The sequence below is a fragment of the Platalea leucorodia genome, assembly GCF_965183815.1.
Source record: "Platalea leucorodia genome assembly, chromosome: 5".
NCBI lineage: Eukaryota > Metazoa > Chordata > Aves > Pelecaniformes > Threskiornithidae > Platalea > Platalea leucorodia.
In genome coordinates this window covers 60,720,733-60,747,613 of record NC_138827.1, presented here as the reverse complement: position 1 = coordinate 60,747,613, position 26,881 = coordinate 60,720,733, and the positions used below count along the sequence as shown (strand labels likewise).

The following is a 26,881-nucleotide window of genomic DNA, read 5'->3' as shown; positions in this document are numbered from 1 at the left end:
TTACTGAGTTTCTACTTATCCAGGTGTTAATGGTTCAAGTTTGGCTTTTTAGTTTCTGTAGTGTAACAGTCATGTCAGGAGGTTTATTGACTCAGAGCTACTATTTATTTCCAGCTAAAAATGTGTTCAAAATGCTATGTTTTCACCCATTTTAGGATTTTCAGTTTACTCCTAAATCATGACCATTTGGTTAAATTTTCAACCCTTTAACAAGTATTACATAATGAATGTATTGCTTAATATATTTTAAGCAGTCATGACCAACGACCTAAGATTTTACTCAGTTTTATAATTATCTGGTGTCTAGGTCTACCTAGGTCTAAGTATTCTACATATTTTTTTCAGTTATATACGTTGCTTAAGTAAACCACTTGTGCCTTTCCAAGTACAAGATACTGACTTCTTAGCATTAGTTATCAGTTAAGGAAGTTAATTCCTACTTGCTGGAATCATTTTACAGCCAGTGGTTAGAGCATTACATTATTAGCCAACTCAATGCAATTAAGTCCTCATCATTGCTTAAAAGGCTTTTCCGTTATTATAATCTGATAAATGTAATTCAACTATTACTCAGCATTGTATACTAACTGCTTCAGTTACTTGCTAGTTTTTGTTGATGCAACAGGGGGTTGTTTGTTTAAGCTACAGGGAAAAACCTGCATAGCTAAGCCTTTAGCAACAGCTTCAGTTCTACATATCCCCCATCCTTAGAGCAAAGCTTCTTTTCAGTTTTTCAAACACAAGATATGACAAACAATTTTGGACCAACTATTTCAAGTTTTAAATTATCTTACCTCTTACACATCAACTGTGTTCCTGCTACTCAAATGGCACATAGCTCATAGTTCAAGCAAACAGGCAGCTGCACTTTGCACTTTTAGGCCCAAAGCTAAGTCTGAATTAAACCACGGGCTTGTTTGGAGATCTACTTTGCAAGCTTATTTCCAGCCACCATCTCTAAAGCTCACTTCCTACAGATGCCTTGAATGCGAGGTAAACCAACAAATGCACAGTGTCATGAACTGAGCAGCTTATCCTCAAAATACTTCAGGTTTTAAGAGTCACCCAAGTCAGCTATATACTGGCAAAACAGCAAACTTCAAAACTGCCAATGCCACCATCAGTATTATGTCTTAGGCAAATGGTTAGTACAATGCTTTCCATATATTTATCTTTTTACTACCAAAGCTGCAATCTGACCATTTAAAAGCTTCTGATACTTGCTTGACAGGAGTAGTAGATAAATAGACAGGTATCTCCTTGTGTTTTATTCCAAAATTGCATGATTTTCCTTTACACTTTTTCCAAAAATAAGCATTCTTATTGATGTAGGCTCAGCTCCCAATGTTAGTAATCATGCTGATACTCGCAAGCAAGCTTTTACAAGCACACTCAGTATAGTACTTACCAGGGCAAGTCTATGGCAGCTACAAATCAGCTTTTTGTACACACTCTTTTCCCACCATCCTGGCTTATGCTTCAAGTCAATATTTCAACACAGTTTTCATCTATCAGCAATTGTTATGCTAAAACCTAGGTGCTAGCATAGCTCTATTTTTAAAGTTGCCTGCCAGAGCATGCCTCACTCAAAGCAGCCTGTCAAAGAAATTCACCCCCAACATTAATGAACAAAGAGATACTGAAGAAGTAGTTGATGTCATTTTGTTTTTTTTAATATGAGAACAAGCCCAGTGAGACAGATCTAGATTATTACAAGCTATAATATATACTGTTATTTCCAAAGCCCACTGAAATTAGAAATTTAGGAATTTGCCAGAGAAAGGGTTTTGAAATTAATGACATTATTGCATTTAATGAAATGGTCCATATTACATTTGGCACAGCCAAGCACAGCTGCCACAGCCTATGCCTCAAAATGCTTACCCCATTCTAACATGAGGAATCCTCCTGTAACAAAGTTAATTTATGGAGAAGATACTGGACTAATTTCACAGTGTCTTTAGTTCAGAACAAAAAGTCCACCAATAAAAGCAAAAGACAGCAAAGACACAAGAAGACAAACAAAGCCTGAATTCAACTGAGTTGTTCAATTTAAGGCAAGTTGAGCTGTTGAACCGAATTCTACCCCCATTGGAACCTACTCTTAACAGCAACAGTTCCTAGTAGTTTAAGGTATTTTCTGCATTTCTGCATTTCCACCCTACCCATCAACCAACTCATGCTAATCACCACCTTTTCCACTAGCATAGAGCTAGAGCATGCACTAAGAAAATTTGCCTTCAGTAATTAATCTCACACTAAACTCCTCAGCTGAGAAGGGTGGTTGCAGATGCACCTCACTCTTCTTCCATACAAAACATTTCTGAATGTGTTTATTAGCTTGGACATCCGCCCACCTCCTGTTTCAGTTTTGTGCTTATCATCTGCCCTTCCATGCAAGTATAAGCACTAATAAAAGCCTGAAACACACTAAATATCTCTTTGGAGACCCTCTGTCCATCTCCATCATTAGCTGTTAGTGCAAAGGAGGCATGTTACAAGGAAACTCATTAGAAGGTTCTTCTAAAAACAAGGTAATCAATAAGGTAGTGGTAATCAATTACTTCAACACTTCCAAAAGGGAGAATCACAGGCAGGAAAGGGAAAAGAGTGCATCATGTGGACAGCAAGCCAGAGTCCCTTCACATTTTTTTATTCAGGCCACTGCCTGAGTTTCAGATGAAAAATCAGACACAGCTGATCTGTAAACAAATAAGCAAACTTATTTTCAAGCAACGACTTCAATGTCACCAACTTAATATTTGTAACAAAGCAAAAGGTAAAACGCTCTTATAGCTAAGTCTTAAAATATGCAAAGACATCAAATTCTTGTTGACAACCTTTTCACCTATTAGTGCACTCCCTTTAATACAAAGCATAAGCTGAAAACATTAATTCAAGGTTGAGCATCAGTCCATTGGCATTTTTCTTAAATTGTATTTATTGGTATTTAAAAACAAGCATCTGACATTTTTCTACAGTAATTCTTATTGCTCTTAGGCAAAGGTTTAATAATTATTAGCCTGATTCTGTCATTCCTGAAAAACAAATAAACCCAGTCAAGTCCCAATTAGTTATAGTAGAACAGGACTCTCCTGGTGTCTTGACTTTTTACATTTCACTCAGGTTGCTCAAAGTCAATATAAATTCTTTCCACTGCACAGTTACTAGGCCACAGTCACAATGCTTTTCTCCCTGCTCCATCACAACAGCTCGCTCTTCATCTCTTTCCCAAAAATCTAATTAAATAATTCTCATAACAACTGCCCAGAGAATGCAAGAAGATCCCGTTTCTTGGCAATATTTATTATTGCAGTTACTATCTTGCAACATTTACAGCCAAGTAAGCATCTGAGAAAGGCCTAAAAAGTATCACTGTTTTGCTTAAAACTTTCTCCAAGCTACTCAGACACAATTGATCTTAGACATGACTCAACAGAGAAGGAATTCTGCAGATCCACAGAACCTGATGAAATGAAAATTAGCTCCAAGTAGCAGCCAGCAGCAAAGTAAGATTGATCACTGCCTCTGATCTGCATACAGATCATGGTTCATAGGCACCTCTGTTTTCTAAACAAGGTTCTGAACGTGTCCAACTCAGTTCTGGCTTTGTACGGTAAAGCCCGGTGAACTTCTGTAGTGTTACAGTTCAGCCGATAAACAGACGGCTTACTGTTCAATACTATGTCCTATCCATCCTGTTAAGCCCACAAACAAATCAGAGCCAGAGTGCCAGTTCTGAATGAAATACTTCCACCAGAAAAACACTTCTTTTTCTGTTGACAAACAAGCATCAGACCTATGAGCTTGCTAGATATTTCTAGGAAATAACGTAGTATTTTGCAGATTTGTTTGTGAAGATAATCACCACAAGTGACTACAGTATCAAGTATTTGATCAGACTTAATCATTCAATATACACTGTCTGTCTATTTACAAACACCTGCTGATAATCCCTGGTTCTCCTAGACAGAGAGGAATAAAAAAAAGATTCTGAAGAGCTAGTATTTTTTTCTAGGTAACTTGAGAAAAAGGTTACCTTAAATTATTTGACAAATAACGAATATTATCCGGCAGTTGCCCACGGCTGCGGACCTCACTTAGAGGAATGGCACCCTGCCATACCTACCCTTTCCTCACACAGCTTTGGCTGCCACTCAGATCACATTTAAACCAGGAGAAACATTTACGCTTCAGCTCATGCCATTAGGAAAATGATCCGATTTCGGAGGTTTCCTGAAAGTAGCCTGACTACCCTGTTTCTAGTCCCCACACAAGCAGCAAGTTCCTCTTCTGTCATGTAAGAGAAAGATTTATGTGAGCATTTTCCCTGCTTCAAGGAAAACCCCTGAAAACCAGCTGAAGGTTTGAGTTTTGGGTGGGTTTTTTTTTTGTTTTGCTTTGGTTTTGTTTTTGTTTTTTTTTTTAATAAAGGCTTTAATGCTTAATCTATATATAGATGGAGGTGAGGACTTCTAGTTATTATTCCCACAGCAAACACCGCATGTCTAACAAAAGCACAGAACAAGAGAGCCCAGTTAAGGTTGCTGCAAACAGCAGACAGCATAATTGTCAGGACAATCAAAACTTAGAAGCCATTCAGTAAGGAGCAGTGGAGACAAACTCTTGATTGCTTTAAATATCAAGATCAATAAGCTTACATAAGAAACTAACTGTGGTATCTGTGGCGACCCGAAAACTGAATCACCAGCCCACTTTGAGCTAAGGCTTTAGATGAGCTGAGTACACCAGCAGGGACCACTTTATGGATCCGATCCACAGCAACTCCCATTATCAGCGCCACACAGATACACATGCCAAAGGAGATGGCCAACTGTTTCTGTATCACTGAGGTGTTCTTGACCTTTGACAGTGATAAATAATAATCAAATAATCAAACCTTGAACGCACAGCTGTTCATCCACTGTGGGACCACAGTATACAGGTTCATTCCGGTCACATCTCCTGCTAGCAGATTAAACCCAAACACACCCAAACCCACTGTGTTAGTTTTTCACCCAACACCCTATCTCATTCTCACCCTTTCAAGTTACCCAGCTGCGCATCAGTGGCTCTGTTCTTTCCATCAATCCTTTCCCATTCACTGTCAGTCTGAAATAAACCTCCACTGGAAAAAAAAAAATAAAGGAAAGTTGTACTCTAAATGTCACACAAAACCTGGGTTGTTATCAGGAAAATTAAACAACGCCCCTGCAAAGCTGTGAAGTTTTGTAACTGCAGTAATACAGGCAATAGTTGTTCTAGCCAGGTTATATAAAAAGCTAACAGTGCCATAATCCAAGCAGGAATCGCTCAAAATTATTTTCAAACATAAACCAGCAGCAACCTACTATCATAATTCTTCCCTGTTGTTCATGACAAATGGAAGTCCAAATTTTTGGGGGGCAAACAGAGCAAGTTATTGTGAACTGAAATAAGCTCCCAGTAAGGTGGTTCAGCTTCCAGGACATATGCATTTGTACTAATTCCCTCTACATCTTCATCTGGACACCAACACAAGAGTTCACTTCTGACATGCCGAACTCTTGTCCCACAGGAGTAGTACTTGTATTTAATATAAATTCAGGCATAGCTACATTGCTTGAAGTTTGCACAGCCTGTGCAGTTACTTGAAACTGAACAGAAACCTGAGTGCCAGTCAGTCAAGAATTCCTGAGCCTCAGCCATGACAGAATTAAACACAAGAACTTCCGCATAGTACAATAATTGTTTACACATCTTCCAGGGAGTGAAAAGTCCCTTTATCTTCAATTTTAGTAAGTATGTAGCTACTACCAGCATTTCAAGAAGACACGTTCTAAAATTAGCAGGAGCAGTTAAGAGTATGCATTTTTAAAAGGCCAACACTCCCTAGCAATAAGATGGAATGCGTTTTCGTTGAGCCTCACCTAGAACTTAAGCTCCAAGTCATCTGGAAGATGCTTTAATTTAATAGAGAAAAGCATTCTTTACTGAACTGCTTGGGAGTGCTATTAGTTTTTAACAGTGCTTATCAGTAAAGATGCACACAAACTGACAAAGTTACTTTTTCAGTGAGACTTTCATAATACTGTTTACCAAAGCAGCAGACACAGCATTCTACTCATACCCCTCAGGTGTTATTTGGCCATTATTTCCATTTCCAGAAGGTACTAGGCAAAAAGTACCAATGAGTGCTAGAAAATGTAATTTAACAACTACTGCAAATCTTGGGCCTGTCTTCAAATCTGTTTTTAAAACCAGCACAACCACACTGGCTATCAAAAAAGTTAGCCAACTAATAGCTACTCAGAAAAAAGTTAGTAATGTCATATCAACAGAGCTGTCTCAGACATCCATCATGTTCTAAACAACACAAATGCTGTAAGAGAAAATTTCCTCCTGCTTGCATAGTCTGAATATCCACAGTAATATGTTAGTCAGAAATCAGATTACCTTGTATTTGGCAACACACAGAACTTTGTTCATAATTTGGTCATCACATTTCTGTGCTGTGATGCTTTTAGAGTTTACTTAAGAGCTTTACAATATCAACAAGAAAATCGTAAGTTTTAGGAAGGCCACCGCCGGAACAAGCTGGAAAAAGACTTCACAGAAACGCAGCACAAGAATACAATACTTACAGCAGACATACCACAGTTAGCTACACTGAGAACTTTTAGAAGAAAAGAGACTCATTACATCATCTGAACCCTGAATATTTGGAAGAGACAGTAGATGAAACTTCCAAGCATTCAGTCTAGTTTTATTGCAAGTAGAACAGCAAAGAAAACTCACTGATGTATGCTACCAACCTAGGGACAGTGCATTGTGCTCGCAAGCACTTAAAGTTGGTAAGTCAGTCCCATACATTTCAGTGAATCAGCAGAAGTCAGCAGAAAACCAGCCACTTCGATGTTCTAGGTGACGATTCACTTATTGCCTGCAGCCATAATTACCTTTAAGTGATGCCCACTTTTACTGAACCAACCACCACTTAAACCAGCAAATTCACACCAACTGGAATTGTTTCCCTCCAACATTCCTCCTAGCACAGAGTGATTCAGCCATCTTCTGCAGTGCTGCTGCTTCGAGAACTGGATGTTTATTTCCCAGGCAGTATCATTCTGTATATTTTCCTTCCATTCCATTTATATTTGGAACAAATCCAAGATATACAGATAGCTTAATTACTAATAAAAGAAAGGTTCCCATTACCTTAAAAACACAGGTAAAAATACATGGGAGATTGTTGAACAGTGTTGAGAATCTTCTGAAGCTTAGTAACTTGCGATACAAACTCAACTTGTATTGAAAACCTGAAAACATAAATCCTGTGTTATTCACTAAAACACAAAATCACATTTCATAAAAGCTGAAGACCTGTGTTTTGAACAGGCTTACTGCTCTAACTACAATATATCTACAGTAATCAGTTATCAAACTACCAACACACTTCAGTATCAGGTCAGCTAGGAAAAAGGAAGTATTAAGACAGCATGAGAAGGTTGATCTACACTGGCCCCTTAGCTTATTTTTTCATTCAATAAATGTTTCCTTGGAAAGTGTATGTTGGCGGAACTCTCATCTCTACAGCACTGCATGGCCTGCCACACTCACTGACAGAAGGCAGCAGTTACAGAGCAGCCTGACTTTGTAGTATGAACAGACAAGGAGAAGAGGGACTGAACGCGAGGAGACCCAGTCGAATGTACTTGGTACTCAGGCACTCAGACTTTGGGATAAATAAGCATCTTCTAGAAAATGCCAATTGTCCAATGCAAAACTTAATTGAATGTTTTCGCCAACAGTTGTTCCTGTAAGTGCTGCAATTATCTCAACATTAACAAATTACCACAGTCACCCATTAATTAAAAGATTACTTACATTATACCATACCAAGTAGTCAACACCAAGCAGCATTAGCATAAGACAACAATTTGACTTCAAGAATGTGCTTCTCACTTCATTTAAGCCTAGGACACAGTACATATTTACCAAATTTTAAAAATCCTTCACTCTTCACTATAGTGGGTGTCATTTGCAACAACTGCCCCTTTCACACTCCCCATCTTTTAAAGGTGCCTGTTCCCAACTCACAAGTCCCCAAACAACTTGATAACCCTCCAAAAAAGAGGCAGCTGCAGACAGTCAAGGTCCATCAAAAGATAAGAGTGACTACGGCTTAGAAGTACCGAAGACAAGACTTCTTTTCCTTAATATCTGCAGTCATCAACTTATGAAAGCCACAGACACTCAAGTTAGTGGTAACTGCAACTGTGCCTCACTGTGTTCAGCTCAAAATCCTAAACGTCTAGCCAACATAGACAGACTGCGCCGTATCATCTTTCAGCACTTTTCTGTATGATAAATTTCTTCTTGCTGAAACAAAAATTCTGCTTAGCTGCATGACTTGCAGGCACTACAACTCTAACAGTATTTTAATTTGCACATAGCAAATGAATAATGATCATAAGGACAATGCATAATAGCCTTTTGGCAAGATTAATTAAAACCTTAGACTGTTGATTACACAAGCAACTCAGGTTCAACATATTTATAATCAGTTGCAGATAAAGGGAACATGCATATAGCTCCCAGAGAAACAGGTTCAAGTTCATTAGAGCCTGGAAGTGACTTTACAGCCTACTGATAGATTCAGTTGCTTCTGTGCAGCACTCTGCTACCTTGCCCACGCTGCTTAACAAAAACAAGGTCTAGGTGCAGGCCAGCAACCCACTGAACAGAGCCAACGGCCCTCTGACACCCTGACAAGCTGTCCCAGATCTTGCAGCGCAATCCCACACCCATTCCTGTAACAGCTCTGAAGCTCATCCGAGTCTTAAGTGACCTTATTCAACTTGCTATCCCACTAAAACAATTACTTATTTTTACACTGAGCTGGTTTCTGAAGGGCTAGAACATGTGAAGGGTGGGGTGAAAGGATCCCCCTCCTTTAGCTACAACAAATTAATCATTACAGGCTCACCTACTCTTAAGCTATGCTCTCAGAAGACAGTGAAAATCTACATCCATTTTTAGCAAGTTTATACTTTGTTGCTCTGCTTTACCAAAAGCCTTTCACATTCCTAGTATTATTTTCAGCTAAATCTGAACTGGGAATCAAGAAGCACATCGCCTCATTTTGAATTCAACTTGAATGGAAGTTGTAATAATTCTAAGGCACAAAAGGAGCACAGAAATATAACCCTCAGATTACAAACTTAGCTTGTCTGACTAACCTGAAGAGGCTTTACCCTGCACAGTTTTTAAAAAGAATTAAAAAAAGCTTAAATCTTCTATTTCAAGACTCTCATAGTACTGCAGCAACTTTATTCATTACTAATCAGGCCTCATCTGATCAATACATCATTTCCGTAAGATCAGCAATCGCCCACATGTTATAACATGGCAGCAAATACTGTATCCTTTTCTCAACATAAAGCTTTTACCTCCTAAAGAGTAAACACAGAGCATAAGTTAGAATGGTTTGTTTCTTCTGATTCAAGTCAGTTTAGCCACTGGATGAAAAACACCACATTACAGTAAACCTCACATGTAAACATGGAAAATCCTCTCTTCCACTTTGAAATTTTGAGTTCTTTACTCAGTTTCAGCTTGATTTGACAGCAGTAGAAGTCTAGAGAATAAAATGCCTAAGGTATAGAGAAGAATGCTTGAACTAGTCTTCCAGCTGGAAGAACAGATTCCCTGTGTGCACGGCTCCCCTTGGCCTGCCGCTCATCACTTTGCACACACACTTTTACATCAGCACACACGTACTTGCTGACGCACAGGTAGCCTGGATGCAGCTGCAGCACATGCTGCCTCTTGTGCCGCTAGCGGTTTGGCTTACAGAAGGAAGCACACAAGAGAGTGGACGAAGAGCACGGGATCATTGATGTCTTTACAGCGAAGCTCTCTAGGAGGGGGACAGAACCACAGGAAACCAGGCTTTGTCAGTTCTGCCATTCAACAAATCTAAAAATGTAAAGTTACTACTTGACTCCTGCTGAAACCATCTGGTTTGGGCTAATTTGTTTCACTAAATAGGAACAGAAGTAGATTTGATTGTGAATCTCAATTATTTCAATCTTATGTCACAATTTGTCATTAGCAGGGTACTTTACATGTTCCTTCTTACAAGTACTCCCCTGTCACATTTCACTTGAATGCAACATAAATAAAAGCAACTTGATTTACCATCACTGTTCTATTCAGGAAATTAATACACTACTTTTTATTTTTAAAACACTTAAAAGTTAAATGCAAATTCATACATTTCCTGACAAGTAGATGGAAGATGCACATTAAACAAGTGCCATAGCCTACCTGTAGTTAAAAATCTTTGCTTTTAAATCAGATGCTTGTTATGACACAGTATGTATAAATGCCTAAATACAGAAGTCAGTCTTTAAGTTGGCATCCACGGAGACCAGAAGCAGAACTAGGTCCAGTACCAAAGTCCTTCATAATGTCCAAGCAGATGAAAGCGGTAATCCAGAAGCCTTCAGAATTCCCTCAAGTTCTGTCAGTTTAGTTTATACCTCAAAGACTCACAGGAACAGCTGCTGGTCTTTGAGTATTATGAGAATTTTGCTTCTTATTACCACAAGCCAACAGCCTGCAGCCACCTGAAAAGTTTGCTAGAGTAAAACCGACATACACTGAGGCCTCTATATTCCAGCCATCACCTACATTGCAATGGCCTGTTTGTCCTGCTTGGAGGCAAACACTAAGAAAAAAAATGATTCTTTCAAGTTAGGAAACCACTAACTATCCCATACTTCAAGTGTATATAGCTATCTTGACCATTAAAATAAATTTTTACAGCTTCATAGGAATTACTTTCAAGCTATTATGGTTAAAAAACAAATCCCGCACTCTCTCCCCAAGTGATGATTCTGCATCTCACATTTTTCATCAGCATCAGTTTCTATTTGTCCACCTTTACGACAAAAAGATTAAACCTAATACAGTTTTCTCATACACAACTCCCATATATTCAAATTCCATTTGTTTTCCCTTACTTTTTTCGTGCTCAAGACAACCACATCTGTATAGAAACTGTTTTAGCAACTGATTCTAGCTCCAGGACCAGTGGTACCCACAGAATAGGCTTTCAGATCACTCTTGTGCGAGGCAGAAGCGCTTATGGAATAGCTGGGTCACAGCGTCCAACACACAAAACCGATTTTGAATGCAAACAAGCCACTACCACAGATTCAACATTTTCAAGATGCTTACTGGACTATCTTCCAAGACTCAAATTTGATGTTCTGTTTTAAAATACAGGACTATAATTAGACAAAAGACTTAACTATCACTGTGTTTTATTTGAATCTGTACAGGATGGTACTACTTCAATAATTCGGCAATACAAAATTTGAAGGACAGTTCATAATCAGTATTTTCATGTTGCCATCTCTGCTGCTTTTTCAGAGCTTTAAAGAAATTTAAATCAAGTATCTTCAAGTTTAAGCCAACTACACTCTTCTTGATTTTAGCTTTTTATACTTTAATTCTTCAACAAGTGCCTGTTAAGCACACAGAGAACAGCTTTTCTCAATCCAGATGTGATCCTCTAAGGAGACCCACCAAACACCCTAAGAGCACAAGTGTGGCTAACAGAAATCAACCCAACTAGACAGAGCATCACAAGATAGTAGAGGGTTTTTCTGGCATCCTGTAGTTTTCTCCACACACTATACCCAGTGAAACCTGTACCTTAATCACTGTCTGGGGAATATGTTCCACTGAGGTCAATAACTATCCTCTCTCTCTGCTGACATACCTAGCTATGAACAGCCTTTTTATTGACTTGATTAACAAGTTAAGAGGCTAACAAGAGACTGATACCAAGAGAATAGACACAGTTCATATTTGTGTTACTGTTTTTCAAAACAAAACCATTCCAGAATTTGCAGGAAAACACATCTCAAAATTCATCACATTTAAAACTATAGAACTTGTTCTACATACTGGAGCCAACTTCAGTCTAGTTAGCTTAGGTGTTAGAAACACCGACAGCATGCAACATCAACATGGACTAACCATCCTGTACACAGACCCTTAACAATTCCCACAATCTGCACTGAGACCTCTACATTAGCAATGACATTTGCATCCAAGCTAAACAGTTGCGTACCAGCTCCAGTATTCATACACAAAGTCACATTTACAACCAACATGTAGACAACAGGAAAGAAGCGGCTTTTCAAAAGCATTGCTTTCTCTAACACATTAGAACAGTCACACAATTAATGCCTTTTTTTTTTTTGTCCAAGCTGTCTCCAAATCTTTTGAAGTTAACTTGTGGAGTAAACTAGATTGAGTACCTCTGATTTACCACAACAAGTACAATACCATCTGGAACCACCTACTGAGTATTATTAAATATAACTAAACAAAAATATACAAGTCAGGAAGAACATAGATGTATATAGATATATACCTGTTTCTAGCAGGTGGTTTTTTTTTTTTTTTTTATTTATTACAGCCTTGCTGATATTGTTGTAAAAAGATCTAATCCCATTTGTAATTGGATCTATTTATCAGTATTTGATTTACCTAATATGTCATCACCAGAGAGCTTTTATCAAATATTACCACCTACCTAGTAACCAATATTCCCATCTGCTGAGTGGAAAGATATTATGAAAGCTATACAAGAACAGCTGCAGAATGTCAGATAATCCAGGAGAAATGTATCAATGTTGCACGGTAAGAGAGGTTCCTTGGATAGCACCTTACACTGAAATCAAGGACTACAAGGCAACTTCTACAATGCCTTGCTTTGGCATCACTTTCTTCCAAGAAGATGATATTTGTATTCAAGTTTCTAGCAGGTAGCTGTCTCCGTCTAAGTAAGCTACCTTATTTACATACTAATTACAAAAAAATCTGAAACAATGCCAGTAGGCTACTTCGCTCTTTACAAATTCTAGCAAAATTGATTTTTCCCATTTATCTACTGGAGTTCTTTTTAAAAGCTACCGGTCTGGCCTAGTTAGCAAATCAAGGGATATGTATTTGAGCTTTAATTTTAACAGCATGTCATTACCTAACATCAAGTAATCCCTTTAGGGACATACTTGCACTTTTCAGGTCACTGAGGTATTTTGCCTCTTACTGTTGACAGCCTACATTCAAGTTACAGTCAAGCATCAATATTTAAATGCATTCTTTTTTCCTCTAAATTGACTAATTTCTTTCAGCTGTCTGTAGTCTCCTTTTAAGTGCTTACTGGCTTGTTCCCACAGCAAGTCTCAAATTAGAAAACTTCATATTCATTGAAGTGTCTAAATCACCTTGGAATATTAACTTCAGGGTAGATTAACTTATATTTTGTCAAACACCCATCTGTCCGGAACTTTAACATGTGAAGATATTTTGATTTCACATAACACATTAACTGACAGACGTGCAGTTAGAAGCACTATGCCCAGCTACCCCATTCACACAGACAGCAGCCTGTACAACTCTCTAAACTGAAGAATCAGCTGTTACTCACCTCTCCTCAAACAGCTCTTTCCTTATTTAAGTGAAGGTAAAAGTAACCTCTAGACTATTGCATTCTATAATCTAACATTAAGATTCTCCCCATCAGTCCAGAAATACAAAAGCTTCCCAGCTTATACTAGAGTTGATGGGTTTGGCCATTAACTAAAACACTTAATGCACATTTCCCTTACCAGAATCAGAGGCAGTCAGCATACTCTTATCTCAATACCATTGCATGAATTAGCCACCATTTTTTTCTTATGTTTTACCCACTGCAGTTTCTGCTGCACTGACTGGCTTGTATGCACAAACATAAATTCAAATGGCACATATCTTTCATTACGTAAAACTGCACAGTCAAGTATCATACATATTCTACCTTTACCATACAGATAACTGTGATGATCCAGTTAAATAAAAAAAAAAAAAAAACAAACATGCTCTCAAAGTATTTTCCAGACATTGTTTAAACACCATGGAGAACAACGAGACTACTTTAAAGCCACTGAAGTTCCCCTGAAACATTACTGCAACTAAAATGGATCAGTACTTAGATTAGGCACTTGCAAGCAAAACAGAGGCCCCCAATTGTTTATGTTTATATGCTGACCAGTTTTAAAAAACATGTAATGCTCCACTTTAAAAGCTTTTGTCAGATAATTTGGAGAGGATTAGCAAGTGAGCAATTAGCACATGCAGTTCACATCAACCACCACATCAATTAGCAGCATAAATCAAACCAGCAACCCTCTAACTGAATTCACTCTATTATGCAGGAAGCAAGATGTTCCCGTAAGCAAAATATTCCCGGAGAAGTACTGTCTTTTTATAAGTCATGTAGGCCTCCTGACTTCAGCTAAAATACTAGCCTTAAGCAGTTACCAAGGCAGATGTCCGCTGTAAATATTTGTGCATCTAACCTGGCCAGCGTTGTTACCCAGGTAATTAACACACATCACTTCCCTCTCAGAGGTTATGCACCTTTGTGTTCAGTGCATCTTCTGCCTCAAGCAAGTTGTGCCCTTTTGGTCAGCCCCACCCTACCCAAATTTAATTTTTCAAGATACATCAATAGCAAGATCCTTCCATCCATAAACTAATGTATTGTTATACATCTAGATGCTATTGAATGCTGCAATCTCATAGCAGTGAAGCTTCATTAATGCAGGTTAAAATTAGAATTTTATTTTGCATGAGAAAAGTAATGAAATGGGACTAAATAGATGAGTTGGCACAGGGTACAGGAATAGTTTTCCATAGCTTGTTTTTATTCCTTCCTGCTTTGATTTACTCAGCTCCAAGAGGGAACCTACAGATTCAGGTTCAAGTAACAGAATTGCCACAGATAAGTGATAAACGACTATAGGAAAGTCCCACACGCACTAAGGCTGCAGCTATAGATTTTCTTCAAGGCATACCAGTAGCATTGTCAATTTATACAATTTTATACAATGCAAAGCAGCTACCCGTCGCTGTCACCATCCTGTGCAGAGGGATCAGAAGCTTACCCAGAGACCCACAGAAGTCTTTCAACCCGAAGCTCAAACAGCAATATATTTTGAAGGAAAATTATTACTCAGCTTTATTCACAGTACCAAAAAAAGGAAATAATCCTATTAAGACTTTAGGGTGTATTGAAAATACTAACAAAGCTTTACTATAAAAGCATTTTTGAACTCTACTACATCATTGATTTTATGTTCATGAAAGCAAAGGAACATTATTTTCCTTCACTGTCATTCTTTATTAGTTTTGATAGTTGACACTTGTGTGCTTTGCAATACAACAGTAACACCTTCTAGCCAGAAACAGAGATGGTACAATTACTAACAAAATTATTTGTAACTGCTTTATCAAAATTCTCATTACCAAACGCCCATATCTATTAAGATTTTCCAAACTATCATTCTAGTTTTAGTGCTAAACAGTGAAGTTACCCAAGTAAGAGATATATAGCCCATCTTTCTCTCAAGAACCTTATACCTGTTTTATAATATGCCTCCAACAGTAGCTAGAACAACAGATGCGAAGCTGTATGCCAATTTAGTGCTTGTGCACAGCTCCTGTCTCTGACATTTGCCTATTTCTTACCAGGCCCAATTTGTCATGTTCTTCCAAGAGCATGCCACCTTTGCCTGAACATAAATGTTTACCAAGTCTACAGGTGATCCTGAGCAGTACAACAACCATAACAGTGTACTATGACAGAAGTACCAGTTGTTATTTAATCTTTACATACCATGAAGCACTTAGGCACTAAAGCCTAACTCATACCGCTATGTTAGGGTTGCAAAAGAAGAGACAACAGTATTCTAATATAAGAATCCAATGTCAGCTCAATTACTCCTTCGTACTATTTCAACATTACTAAAGGCTTAGTTTTCAAGAGACCTTTTGTATCCTGCACAGTCTACTCGATATTTTGAAAGCAATACAGGTAATTTAGTAGGCCAAGTTCACAAGAAATGCCGTAGGTTCCTACTGATATAGTTGGCTTTCTGCTTCCCGTCACTACATTAGTGTGTTACAACAGTGTGTTCATGAACTTTATTATCCCAGCCCAGAGGTTTTGACCAGAGATGCCTGCTAACTATGCCAAGCCTTAAGGCTTGCACTCCACCTAAACCTGACTCCATGGAGAGGAACAGGCTCTGACAGTGCAGAATACAGAAGCATATTGATGGTTTCATTCCTGTGCTAGACGACCATTTCAATATCTTAAGATCACTGGGTTCATTCGTACCAGACTCCAATGAGAGCACAGGTGATCCTACACTCAAATGTAACTACTCTCATGTGTCATTAGTGGTAAACAACATCGCTGTCCAGTACCATGCTGCAGTTACCCTAAGAACTACCATTGTGTACGACTTGTCTTTCAATAGTGAAACATTTTGTAAGAAATATAAAAATGCACAGCAAGTGTATTCGGATAGGCAGCTGAAGTCTAACATCCAATATGTCTTCCTGCTACGCTCGCTCTCCATGTTTGTACAAATTCATATGCCAGCCACCTCCTTATTTAAGGTCCTGAAACATCTGCCTTGGGTTACTGACCAAATGACACAAAAAGCCTTGCTTTTGGTTCTCAACTAGTTAACTCAAATAACTTTGCAAATGCTTGTGTAAGTGGTATACATTTCAATGACTGGGCACCCCGAGTGCCATGCTTTTAGCATATTTCCTCTAGAGAACACAGTTGCTGTGATACCTAAAAGACAGGCTTCCTGGCTGCTCTCCTGAGCATGCGAAGTTGAAGCAGTAAGATAATGGAAATCACACATTCGTACACTACTGTATTTGCTGAACGAAGTAGCACGAGTAAGTTACAGAATGCTACAAAATCCTGCAACAGTGACTATCTTGCTGTGTCCTCCTTCTGCTTATGTTACTGAAAAACAGAGTTGCAGAGGATAGATACAGTAGTATAAACTAAAAAAAAAAATTATTAACAGGAAGAACTTCATCTGCAGCTTTAGTTTAATAGAAAATGTAAGTATTACCAAGTTCAAGTCAAAGTGGATTTTCCTACAGGTTTCAAGATAAATCATGACAAGCACTGATTTGGTCTAGGCTATAAACAGTCCTTCAATCCCTTCAAAATGAGGCAAAAAAAAAAAAAAGATGAAAAATTTGCATCTGAAGCTTCTCATAAATAACTACAAATACAAAGCAATATAGCAAAAGCTATAGATTCAAGTATTCTTAAGAGTCACTTCAATTGCCTATATTTTTCTTCAGTACAGAAAGGGAAATTACCAAACAAAATAGCTGTCTAATCGTTAGGTTTACATTCATTATCCAACTATGTAAACAAATAAAGTTACTAAACAAGACACTGAAATTACACATCTCTCATACACCAACCCTGTATTTTTACTGCTTGCTTCCTTAAGTGGTTAACTGAAGCTTACTTAAGCAACAGGAAAACAAAAATGAAAAAAACAAGTCATTCACTGGGTTAGAAATGCACTGCCATCTTAACACCCTTTCATTTGTAGCATTATACAGGCTCCAAATGTGATATGAGTCAGAATCCTGAAATGGCATTAATGAGGTTGAATGTGCACATACTGATTAAGTAACACATCTGCTTCCATTCACTTAAAAAAAAAAAAAAACCTAAAAAAAACACATTAGATATTTCCAAAGGGCTTCAGTATTGCCAGCTGCCCACAACGGACTTGCTACCAACAACGGAACCTGAAAACCCCTCTGTTTCCACCTTGTAATTAGAAATGTAAAGCAAAACTTTCTAAGAAGTCATGGATCCCTGGTAGCCCGAATATGTCTAAGTGAGACGAGTGAGACGGAATATGTCTAAGTGAGACGGCACAGTTATCATATTTCTAACATTAGTCACAAGATTCATGCAGCATTTATAGCCTTATCACAATTAAAACAGAAGTATAAATTAATTGCAAATAAGTTTGGATTAAAAGCTCTGTCCAGGAGACTTAAGAAGTAGTTGAAAAGTCATTCCATATAGACAGCCAAGAATTGAAGTGTTCTTGATTTTATAAAACCCTTTTAAAAGTTTAACCTTATCACTCAAAAAGCTATTCACTGCCCTGTACCCACAGGCTGGAGAGTTTATGATTGCAGTTGAGCTGTATCTTCTCACTGCATTTAAATGCTAAGTTTTCTAGGACATCAACAAGGTGCAATACAAACCACATAAAATCCCAAAAGGTATGAACATGAATGTTACTAGCAAAGCATTAAGTATAACATGACAAACAAGTAAAATGCCCGATAACTAGCACAATAGATAATAAGTTAGCTCTTTCATTTTGACTTTTCGCTGGACTCTCTCCAGTATGCCCATGTCTCTCTTGTTCTGGGGAGCCCACAACTAGACAGAGTACTCCAGGTGTGGCCTCACCAGTGCTAAGCAGGAATCTATATTAAAAAAAACGGGGGGGGGGGCACGCAAAACACAAAAAAAATAAGAAGACAGCCCTCAAAACACACCCCACCAAGGCCAGGCATGGGGGGAGAGACTCAGGCACCCAGGCCAAGCTGCTTTCCTGCACAGGAACAGGCACAACTCACCACACCAGCCTGGGGGGGGTACTCCGAGTACCATCCCCAAACCAAACTGGTCTGAGCCTCCTGCTCCAAGTAGGCGCCCCATTATTTGGGATCTTTGCCCTTCACCCTCTGTTCTGGCTCGTGCCCGGGCAGTGGCCCCTGTGGGGCACCCACTCACCCTCGCCATGGGGCTCCACGCATACATCCCTCTCCATATACAGATGACATCCATGAAAGTGTATTTAAGTCCTGGTGGTACCCAATTCCCTTAAGTCTTTAAATCAAAAATTAGCAGCATCTCACAACTTGTCCACATCCAGCACTGTCTTTGCTCAATTACTTCATGGACAAGTGAGAACACAAAAGAGAAGTTTAGCCACAGCCTTTCCTCAGTATAGGTGACATGAAGTACAAACAGCGCTTGAAGGCAGTCAAGCAAAAAAAAAAAAAAAAAACTATTACGGAAGACAAATCTCTCATTCCCACAGAGGTTAGGATAATAAAAAATATTTAATACCATACTTTTCCTCTCAGACTAGGGGAACTTTATCCGCTGTAGATTACTAAATAATCATTTTAGATTTTTTCCACAAATGATATAAAGCTATGTGTGTGAAGGTCAAAAAATATCCTTAACCTAAAAACTAACAATTGCAGAAATGGATGTCTGAAATGCACTGTCAGCTGAAGGTCACACAGTAGAGAAACAACTGAGTTCTCTGTTTCAGCTACTAATATTTTTGGAGCTTACATTACTTTTTCTTCAAAGATTTGCTAAAATATCAACATTGCCATTTACCTTGCTTTACTGGTAAGGACAGAACCAATTCCCAGTTGTGATGCAGTAGCGAATGGAATATTCCTGAGGTCTGGGGAGAAGTTCTTCATCTACCTGGCACTATTCCCAACCTCCATCACTTTCCAAAAAAAAAGTGGGGGTTTTAATCTCACTTATAACTGTCAGACTACAGTATGTTTGTAACTGTATCCCTTACTATTTGCAATTAATGAAATACATCATATTCCCACATCAGTTTTCACCACTTGATCCAAGATTCAAACCACTTTCTTCAGGTGGTTAAGTTTAGACTAAGATTACTGATACATCAAGTACCAGATAATATACGTTATTAGAAACTAAAAACACTTAGCTTGAGCACCTGTGTCACCTTCAGGAAACTGCAATTGCCATTTTGGCCTTAGCAAAGTACAGTGCAGAACATAAAACACAGCAACCGACTTTACAAGGTGTGTTTCCTTTTCCCAAGCACCTGAGATCAGCCAAAGCGAATCAAATGTCTAATCTGCCGCATTGCTGAGCGCCCCCTCTTCTTAGGGAGTAAGACTCATTTGCCAATTTAAATAGAAATAAAAACAGTGATCTGTATACACAGCAGCATGACCTCTTGTTTCAGCATTATTGCATGCTGCTTTAGATTAATCCCCCAAAGCAAATGGCAGGAGAAGCCCGGCACACTCCCTGAAAAACCTAAGGCCTCACAACACATTTGTTCCAACAACATCAGTTGATCCACAGCACGTCTCCTTCTTTGCCTCAGGGAAAAAAGTTATCCTCAGAAGTTAATGGTTTAAGGCTTTCCTCTCAATTTGTAACTTTTGTGTACTCACTCAAAAGCATCTGATATTTAATGATGCAGCTTTTGCTAAGAATAGCACCAAAGCATATAACTTAAAGCTAGAAAGCACAGTCACTTTGACTCAGAATAGGACATTCCGGTAACTTCAGACAACTATCTGACCAAACTTCTAGTTCACCACTCAAGTAATGCATTTGAATTTTCTTGGTTATTCATATGCTGGAGTCTATTACCTTCCACGTTAAAAAGAAACGTCTTTCCATTTCGATACTACCCACCAAAACGACAAAATACGTACTGTTTCATCAGTTTGCCCGCACTGAAGGTCTACAGGCAGCAACACAGAATCACAGCAGAAAAATGCTGCCTTTAGCTAGGTTGCACATGCACAAAGTTGCACATGCACAGCCAGCAGAAAAAGGCAGTAAGAGGCTTGTTCCAAACATATTGTGCTGGCTCTTAAAAGCAACGATCGCTACCCAAGTCAATGCTTATTGTTCATATGCAAGCTCAGAATTTACCTAGATGCACTTATATACTAGGTATATATAATGTGTTCAGATTCCCTGCATCTGAATCACACAAACTTAATCCCCCAGCAAACAAAAAAGGCATATTCCCAGCATGCTCTACTGTTGTCCCCCCTTCCAGAAATCTGAAACAAGATGGCTGTTTGGAGAATCAGTTTTATCATTTCAAATCACATAGTTTGATCCACAGTTCAAAAAGGCACAACGATAACAGAAGCTCGAATACGATGATTGCTATTAATGCTTCAAGATGCAACTGTCTTATGCAATACTTGGGGTTTTTTTCAGCTTTGGTCATTTATGCCTAAGTATCTGAACTATACCATCATTCTTTTGATGTATTGAAGTAATACAACATATACCCAAACTCCCCTCCTCAAGAGCTTGAATTAATTATTTACTTGCACAGAGGTCCGCAGATGCTGGATCTCCTAAGTCTGTTTCAACAACATAGCTAAGTAAAAGGAGTGACTGGTATTCAAAGGGTATTCAGAGTGACTATCATTGTTTCCAAGTTGCAGCTTGATATAATTCTTTGCCAAGTCTTGTACTACAATCAGCTTTTGCTCCTTGTCATGAGCTATTTGTACACCTGCAGGGAGGCTCACATTATTAAGAGGAGGCTAGTGTACAGCAGTAATTCACCCTTATCACTAAGCTGGCAAGTTAAAGGAAAGTCAACTAATAATGATACTCCTTCCATAACAGGGAACCAAAGAAGGTTGATCACTGATGCGCTTGCCATTTTTCTGTCATCAAGTAGGAGAGAACAGATACATTAAGCAGGCAAAACAGCTGCAGTCTTACATTTTACAACAGCAAACAATGCTTTTACAGTACATTCATTTTTCAACCCATTTGTCTCATAGACTTCAGTAGCAGCAGAAGTGTTACAATACTATTGCTACCTCAACTCCAAAATTGAGTATAACTTCTCCTATAAGATGTAGTCCTACGATAGCATTGCCCCCCCCAACATGCTTCATACCGGCATTTAAGGAGTTGCAAAGTTAGAGGGCTCCAAGAAAAGAATGGAGTGGACTCCCACATCAGTTAATGACAGATGCCTCTAATGCATATGCACTTCAAGAGCTGTAGCTGCACCCTAAACTATTTTCAAGAAACAGTATGTTTAGAAGTGAGTGAAGAAAAAAAATAAAGCAAGCTTTATACCTTCTACCATTTTCTCCCACCAACCCACTCCTCAAGTGCATCAGGATCTTTGCACTGCCCTGAACAAATAATTTCCAAGTGTACAGATCTCATATTTTCTCTAAGACTTAGATTATTTCTTAAGTCTTAATAATCATAATTTCAAAATGCACACTAGCATTCACAACACACTTTTCAATTTATTTTTTTAACAGAAAACTTGGGATAGGAATCACAAAATGTGCTGGAACATGGCAATTCAAAGCTAGAATAACGTCTGGTATGCCATCCATAAGAATTAAAGCAACAGCTTCCCCTTAGATTTAAAAAATAAAAAAATAAAATCAGATTTTCTATTCATTTAGAGAGGGGAATAAAAAAAAAAAAAAACACCACACAGAATACAGGGAACATCTTCAAGTTACTCGCAAGGCACACTGAAGCCGGTACCATAAGCCTCATCATTAAGGCTTTGTTTTATTAGTAGAGGATTCAAGATGTTTCCCAGTTAGGAAAATCTGCTCAAACCCCACAATGAAGCAAAATCTGTTTTGATGGGCTTGCCGCTGTGTAAAAGGATAGCAAACTATTTCAGATGCTCAACACTTGCTGCATTAGCATCTGTTAGTAATAAGTATATTAGCAAACTGTTTTTATCGACTATTAACCAAGATGACATTGACATTGTTAAATTGTTTTAAAATCCCTTCACGAAGGATTAGAAATTAAATTTTTCACCAGCTTTCCTTGGTTTTGCACCATACTTAAAGTTTTATAACAATATAAAGCTACTCTCCATCTGGATGATACAAACTGGAACAGACACATTCAGCTATTACCTACCCTTACATATCTACACGTACACCTTAAGACCATCATACCTTGAAACCCCAAGACATTTCCAGTAATTAAAAAACTACTGAAATCAATCCATGTCTTCTTCTCCCCATTTCTAAGCACACAACACACTTGATATAAGAATTGCTTAATATTGATCAAGTACTGATGCATCTACTGGTGGAACTAAGGTCGTGAACTCCAGAACACGTGAAGACAGTTTTTACTACAGTTAACAGCCTAAATGACAGCATCTAAAATTGTTTGGCTACTTAGTATGAATTTCATACAAAGAAAACTGAATTGAATGCTTTTAAACTGTTGACTTTGCAACTCCGTGAAATGCAAGAACCTGAAAGTAAACAATTTTTAGCATTTTTACCCAACGAGGAAAAACAAATTAACTAACATCACACAGAACTGTTTTACCCAGTATCACATCTAACTTAGAATAATACAAGAAAAGCAATCTGTGCAAGAAGTATTTATGTGTCAATTTAGAACCCTATTTAGGAATGTTTAGTAGTTGCTCTCTTAGGATTAGATACAACTCATGTAGCTGAATATAAAGAATTGCTGCTGCTGAAAGGCCAGTTTTAATTCCATATTATTTCAACAGTCATTGGTCCAGCAAGTGTGTCAAGACACTCCTGTAATATAACTCAAAGCCTAAAAAGAGAGCTTACGTTGCCAATAAAATCCAAAGTGTTGGGAAGACAGTGCCACTCTATATTGAAAAGAAAATTCTGAGAATAAGTAACAGTGTGTTGTGGTTTAATCCCAGTCACCAGCTAAGCACCACACAGCCGCTCGCTCACCCTCCCCACCTGATGGGGGAGAGAATCGGGGAAAAAAAAAAAAAAAAAGGCAAAACCCATGGGTTGAGATAAAGACAGATTAATAGGACAGCAGAGGAAGATATAATAATAATAATGATAAAGACTATACAAAGCAATATACAAGCACAATGCAATTGCTCACCACCTGCTGACCGATGCCCAGCCCATCCCCAAGCAGCGATCACTGCCCCCCCCCCAGCCAACCCCCCCAGTTTACATACTGGGCATGATGTCATACGGCACGGCATAGCCCTTTGGCCAGGTTGGGTCAGCTGTCCTGGCTGTGCCCCCTCCCAGCTTCTTGTGCACCGGCAGAGCATGGGAAGCTGGAAAGTCCTTGACTAGTGTAAGCACTACTTAGCAACAACTAAAACATCCCTGTGTTATCGACATTATTCTCATCCTAAATCCAAAACACAGCACTATACCAGCTACTAGGAAGAAAATTAACCCTATCCCAGCCGAAAACAGGACATAGTGTCTTTACTTCACTAAGTCTCAAATTGCTTTCGATTCCAACTATGTTCTCCTCCAGATCTGTCAAACATCTCTTGAGCAGGAAAGCATTATTTGAGCTGTTCAAAGAGCACATGTTGGTTGGAGTTACAGTTTAAAGCAGCCTGAACTAACTAGACTATATTCTTTTCTTTAAAGGGTAGAGTTCTCCTTCTGCTGGAATAAACTATTTCAGCAAAAAGTTACTTAATATTTTCTCACACCAGCCACATGCCAACCACACCATGATTCCTCGCTGTCAGTGAAAAAGCCGAGTACCTTGAACTCAAAAGGTTTTGTAATGTGGGGAGTATCATGATAATACTCAGCTCTTTGCAGTAAAATTGGACTGCAACAGCCACGAAAGAAATGACTATTTCTAAGTTCTTCCTACATGCAATATGGCATTACCACCAGGTTTAAAAGCTGGTATCAGTGAGAAATAGTCAGATAAAGGAGGTTTACAAAAAATATAACCTGGTGGAGTTGTAATCTAAAGGAGTGAATTGATTTTTTTTTAAATATATGCAATTTTTAATATTTAAGTGTTAGCTGAACAGCCCTCAGAACAGAAGAGACTTGAGATACACACTTTTTTTTTACCTAGATAAATCTTTCCCATGAATCAGATCTACTGGTTTCATGACTCAGTGTCCAATGCAAGTTAGACAGCAAATTGTCTATGAAAATTTTACTCATCGGCTCTGCTTCTGAAACACATTTGCAGGCTGCTATTTTGGTTTTAAAGTCTTCATCACTGACAGATGAACTGAGCTACAGTTAGGTAACAGAAATCATTAATACATGAAAAGACTAACATAAGTGACATGCTATGAAGATAACTACATACGGTGCTTCATATCCTCCTCCCACTTCAACACAAACTTGGCTGCACCACTATATCCCAAGCATCTCATTCAAGAAACATATTTATACCACATGAACATGTATTAATTACCACTTAAAAAAAAAAAAAATGTTCTGCTGAAGGCATCATCTATCCCACAGAAATCCAAACACCAGTACCGCTGAGAAAGGAACAGCGGTGCCTGTGCCATATCCTTCCCACAATATATATTAAGAAGTTTCCATCTCTTCAGTGGAAGAGGAGAGCGAAGGGAAAGGACTCCCAGGAGGGGACAACCCAGACTCCAAGAAGCCGACAACCACACACCATAATTTCAATAAAGTCACAAATACAACAGAGAATACGCACAACAGAACTCTACCACATACTTAGTACCCAGCTAAGTCTCTGCATCTGACTATGTTCTTTAAAATGTGACAGGCACCGCCAGTCTCAGTGACTTGCTATACAAGACACTAAAGAGGGGGTTTTTTGCCCCCTCCCCCCTAAAATGTTAACGGCATTAAACATTATGTCTGTCTATTCAAGCTGCATTGCTTAAGAGTCAGAAGAATAATGCAGTCTTTCAGATAACAATCTCAATAGCAGCTTTTCCAGCAGGACTTTTTTACTACATATAATTTAAAGACAAGATAGGCCAACAACACAAGATGTTTTAAGCAGCTATTTCAGCTGCTGTACATCATACTCTGCTAGCCTGAATCCCTTCCAAACTAGTGGCAGACTATTTCAATTGCAAAAGCACACAACGCAAAGCTGAGTAAGTTATTATGCAAAATAACTCAAAAATTTCTTCTTAAAATACATGTTCTTGGCCAATACTGTTTGCTCTTTTTAACTTCAGCAACAGTTAAGAAACTGCAGACTTCCCAATACTGACAATTGTTTCTTATTTTGCACATCCTAAGCAGTTCAAGAGTCTCTGCAGTGCTCCTTCGGGGATAGATGCATATAAATCTAAGCTTAGAAGACTGTTATCTCCATCTTAGCTTCAAACCTGTTTTTACACTGCTGCATAAACAGACTACCGCTCTGTAATCCAGTTGCACATCTTGTTTACCCACTTAACACCCCTGAACCGGAGCCCGTACTTCAAATGTCTCCCTCAAAAACTGCACGGAGCACCGAAGAAAACCTCATTTTCTCCAACCCTTCCGCAGGCAAAGTGAGCATCATCCTTCCCACCTCAACCCAGCCCTAACCAGACCGCTGCTCTGCCTGCACGGCAGCCAAGTCGCAAAACAACTTCTCCCCTCGCCCCTTCCCAGCCGCGCTCGCAACAAATTCACCTCTCGCTCGGCTGCAAGGGAAGCCCACGCCGAGGGGCCACCCCGGGCACCCAGCGGAGGGGAACTGATGGGGATCGGGCCGAGAAACAGCCCCCGAAAAGCCAGCCCCGGGGGGGCGGAGGAAAGGGAGGCAGCCGGGAGGGCGCAGGCAGCGGCTCCCAAGGCCCCCGCCACTGCCCGCAGGCTGGGCCGCGGGATCGGGGGAGCACGGCGCGACCCCCGCCGCCTGCCCCGCTCCCCGCCGCGACGGAGCCGCCGGCTCACCTTCGATGGCGATGACATGCTCGCGGATCTGGTTCTGCAGCACCGGCTCCTCCACCCGCTCCAGCAGCTCGTAGATGGAGTAGATGTTGGGGTGCACCGACTCGAAGCGCTGGATCTCGGCCCGGATGGCTGCCGAGTTGGCCAGCTGCTGCTGGTAGTTCATGGCGCGGCCGCTCCCCTCCGCCGCCGTCGCCCGCTCCGGCCCGGCGCCTTCTCCCTCCCCTCCCCGCACCGAGAGCTCCGCGCAGGCCGGCGGGCGGCGGCGGGGGGAGGCGGGGCGCGCAGGGGGGGAGCCCCGGCCGCTGTCGCCTCACTCACCGGACCCCCCGCCGCCCGCCCCGGGCCGGGCCGGCAGCAGCCCTTCGCCTCGCAGCCCGCAAGGGGCGCCGCCGCCGCCGTTCTCCGCCCGCTGTCACTTCATCGCGGCGGCGGGGCAGGGCAAGCCGGCCGCCCCCGGCCCCATGGAAGGCGGCAGCGCGGCGGGCGCCGCTGA

At 39.7% G+C, this 26,881-nt stretch overlaps 1 protein-coding gene across 3 annotated transcripts in view; it reads right to left on the bottom strand.

Moving 5' to 3' along the window:
• The window catches only part of AGAP1 (ArfGAP with GTPase domain, ankyrin repeat and PH domain 1), a 387,788-nt gene extending 361,232 nt beyond the window's left edge, over nt 1-26,556 (bottom strand). For all 3 annotated transcript variants that reach the window (XM_082314678.1, XM_082314680.1, XM_082314679.1), the window contains exon 1: nt 26,389-26,556. In XM_082314678.1, coding sequence (XP_082170804.1) covers nt 26,389-26,551 — 163 coding nt within the window. In that variant the 5' untranslated portion in view covers nt 26,552-26,556. The remainder of the gene's footprint in view (nt 1-26,388) is intronic.
• Between the last annotated feature and the right edge of the window lie 325 nt (nt 26,557-26,881).